At 67.4% G+C, this 1,786-nt stretch overlaps 1 protein-coding gene across 1 annotated transcript in view; it reads right to left on the bottom strand.

Moving 5' to 3' along the window:
• Positions 1-1,474: 1,474 nt before the first annotated feature.
• RNF208 (ring finger protein 208) overlaps positions 1,475-1,786 on the bottom strand; it is a gene marked incomplete in the record, with an annotated part of 4,072 nt that continues 3,760 nt past the window's right edge. Inside the window, 1 exon segment of the mRNA XM_014582041.1 lies at positions 1,475-1,749. Within this exon segment, the coding sequence (XP_014437527.1) occupies positions 1,622-1,749 (128 nt within the window).

Here is a 1,786-nt window from a genome sequence, read left to right as displayed (position 1 = left end):
GCCCACTGGGCCGCCAGACGACGCCTGTGCTGGAGTGGGAGATCAGCCGGCTGCAGGAGGAGCTGCTCCAGGCCGATGGCCCCCAGCGCCCACCCCCGCCCCCTGACCCCACGCTCCCTCGCCACAGCCATGGGCCCTGGGGCTCCCTAGAGCACCGGTACCAGCTGTACTTCCTGGCAGGGCCTGTGGGTGGCCGAGGCTGCCTGCCCTTCCTGCCCTGCACCCCTAGCCTGGGCACCTGGCTCTGGGCCCTGCGGGCACGGGGCCCCTGTGCACGCCGCCTGGCCCTGCTGGGGCTGCTGGGGCTGGAGCTCCTGGGGCTGCTACTGGTCTCCACACCACTTGTGCTGCTGGGACTGCTCTTCGTGCTGCTGGACCGCGCTGGCCGCTGAGTGGCGCCTGCGGCTGTGGCCAAGAAACCTGGGACCAACCAAGAACCTGAGGCAGCCCCTGAGTATTATTCCTCGAATGAGACCTGCCATCACCGGACTGGAGGCCAGCGCCCAGGGTCCACCAGCAGTATGGCCTGGCCAGAGCATGCACAGCTGCCCGCTGCGCCCGAGGACAGCTGCCAGGGGAGGCTGTGAGCAGGGCCCCACGCCTTGCCATGAACGGGCATGTCTTGGCTGTGGCTGGGTTTCCTCTCAAGACCCAGCGCCCAAACGGGACAGCGTGGGCTGCAGGGACTCCTGCCCTCTGTCCCCGAGACGCTCCAGTACACCTGTCTTAAGGTCAGGATGGCCAGATGGCACAGCTGCTGCAGACGCTCCTGCCCAGAGGGTGCCCCAGAGAGCCGTGGGGGGAGATTGGCCCCATGCTGCTGGGGTAGGACCCACCCAGGTCTGGGAGCCTGAGCACAGGCCTCAGCCCAGCCCAGCCCAGCCCGGCCACCTGCACTGCCTCACATCCCATTGCCCGGGGCCTTCGTCAGAGGACGGCGTAGCTGCTCACTTCATGGGCATGTTGGCCACCTGGGCTAGGTGCTGTGTCCAGTGCTGGCCACTCCCAATAAACAGTGGCTGCTGCTGCCCACCTTGTCACTGGCTACTGTCATCACTTGTCCTTACCGTCCAGGAGGGCTCTTCAGCCCAGGGGGTCCTCTGACTGCCAGTCTCTGCCAGCCACAAGCCCCTGCTGTGACTGGCCCAGTCCCACAAGCCGGGGAACTCTCAGGGCCAGGTGGGCACCAGAGGAGGCCGCAAGTTGCCCCTCACCACAACTACCTCTGTGCTCTTGGCTAGCGTGAAGGAGTGTCCTCTGCCCCAGGGGACAGCCTGCACTCCTGCTTTCAAGCCCTCTGGTCATTCCTCCCCAGGTGTGGGGTGTTGTACTCAGTGAGACCTGGCCCCCACCACCTGCTCAGCCCAGCCTGGTGCCCAGTGAGCAGGGCCTCTGTGGGCTGTAGGCCCAGATGCCCCCGAGGCCCAGGCCAGGGCCCAGCCCCCAGGAGGAAGCTCCAGCCCAGGGACGGATGCAAACTTTGGCAAAGAGTTTTAATGGCAGAGTCGGCTGCAGCTACAGTGCCACGCGGGGTGGGGTGAGGAGGGTCAGCAGGCGATGGGGCAGGGCCAGGTCCCTGAAGCAGCAGCGAGCAAGGGCCGGTGGCAGCAGTGGGCGGGCGCTACATGATGTTGCAGGCAGACAGTGGGTTCCGCACCTGGCAGGTGCAGGCGGCCCCGCAGTACTGCCGGAAGGTCTGGTAGCAGCTGCCCTCGGGCTCACCCCCCCACTGGCCCCCGGATGGGGCGGGCAGCGGCTCTGGGGGCCGGGGGCTCGGAGTGGGGGT

This window comes from Tupaia chinensis, unplaced genomic scaffold (assembly GCF_000334495.1).
Source record: "Tupaia chinensis unplaced genomic scaffold, TupChi_1.0 Scaffold142100_1, whole genome shotgun sequence".
Lineage (NCBI taxonomy): Eukaryota > Metazoa > Chordata > Mammalia > Scandentia > Tupaiidae > Tupaia > Tupaia belangeri.
Note: the sequence above shows the minus strand (reverse complement) of the source record. Positions and strands in the feature narration are given on the sequence as shown.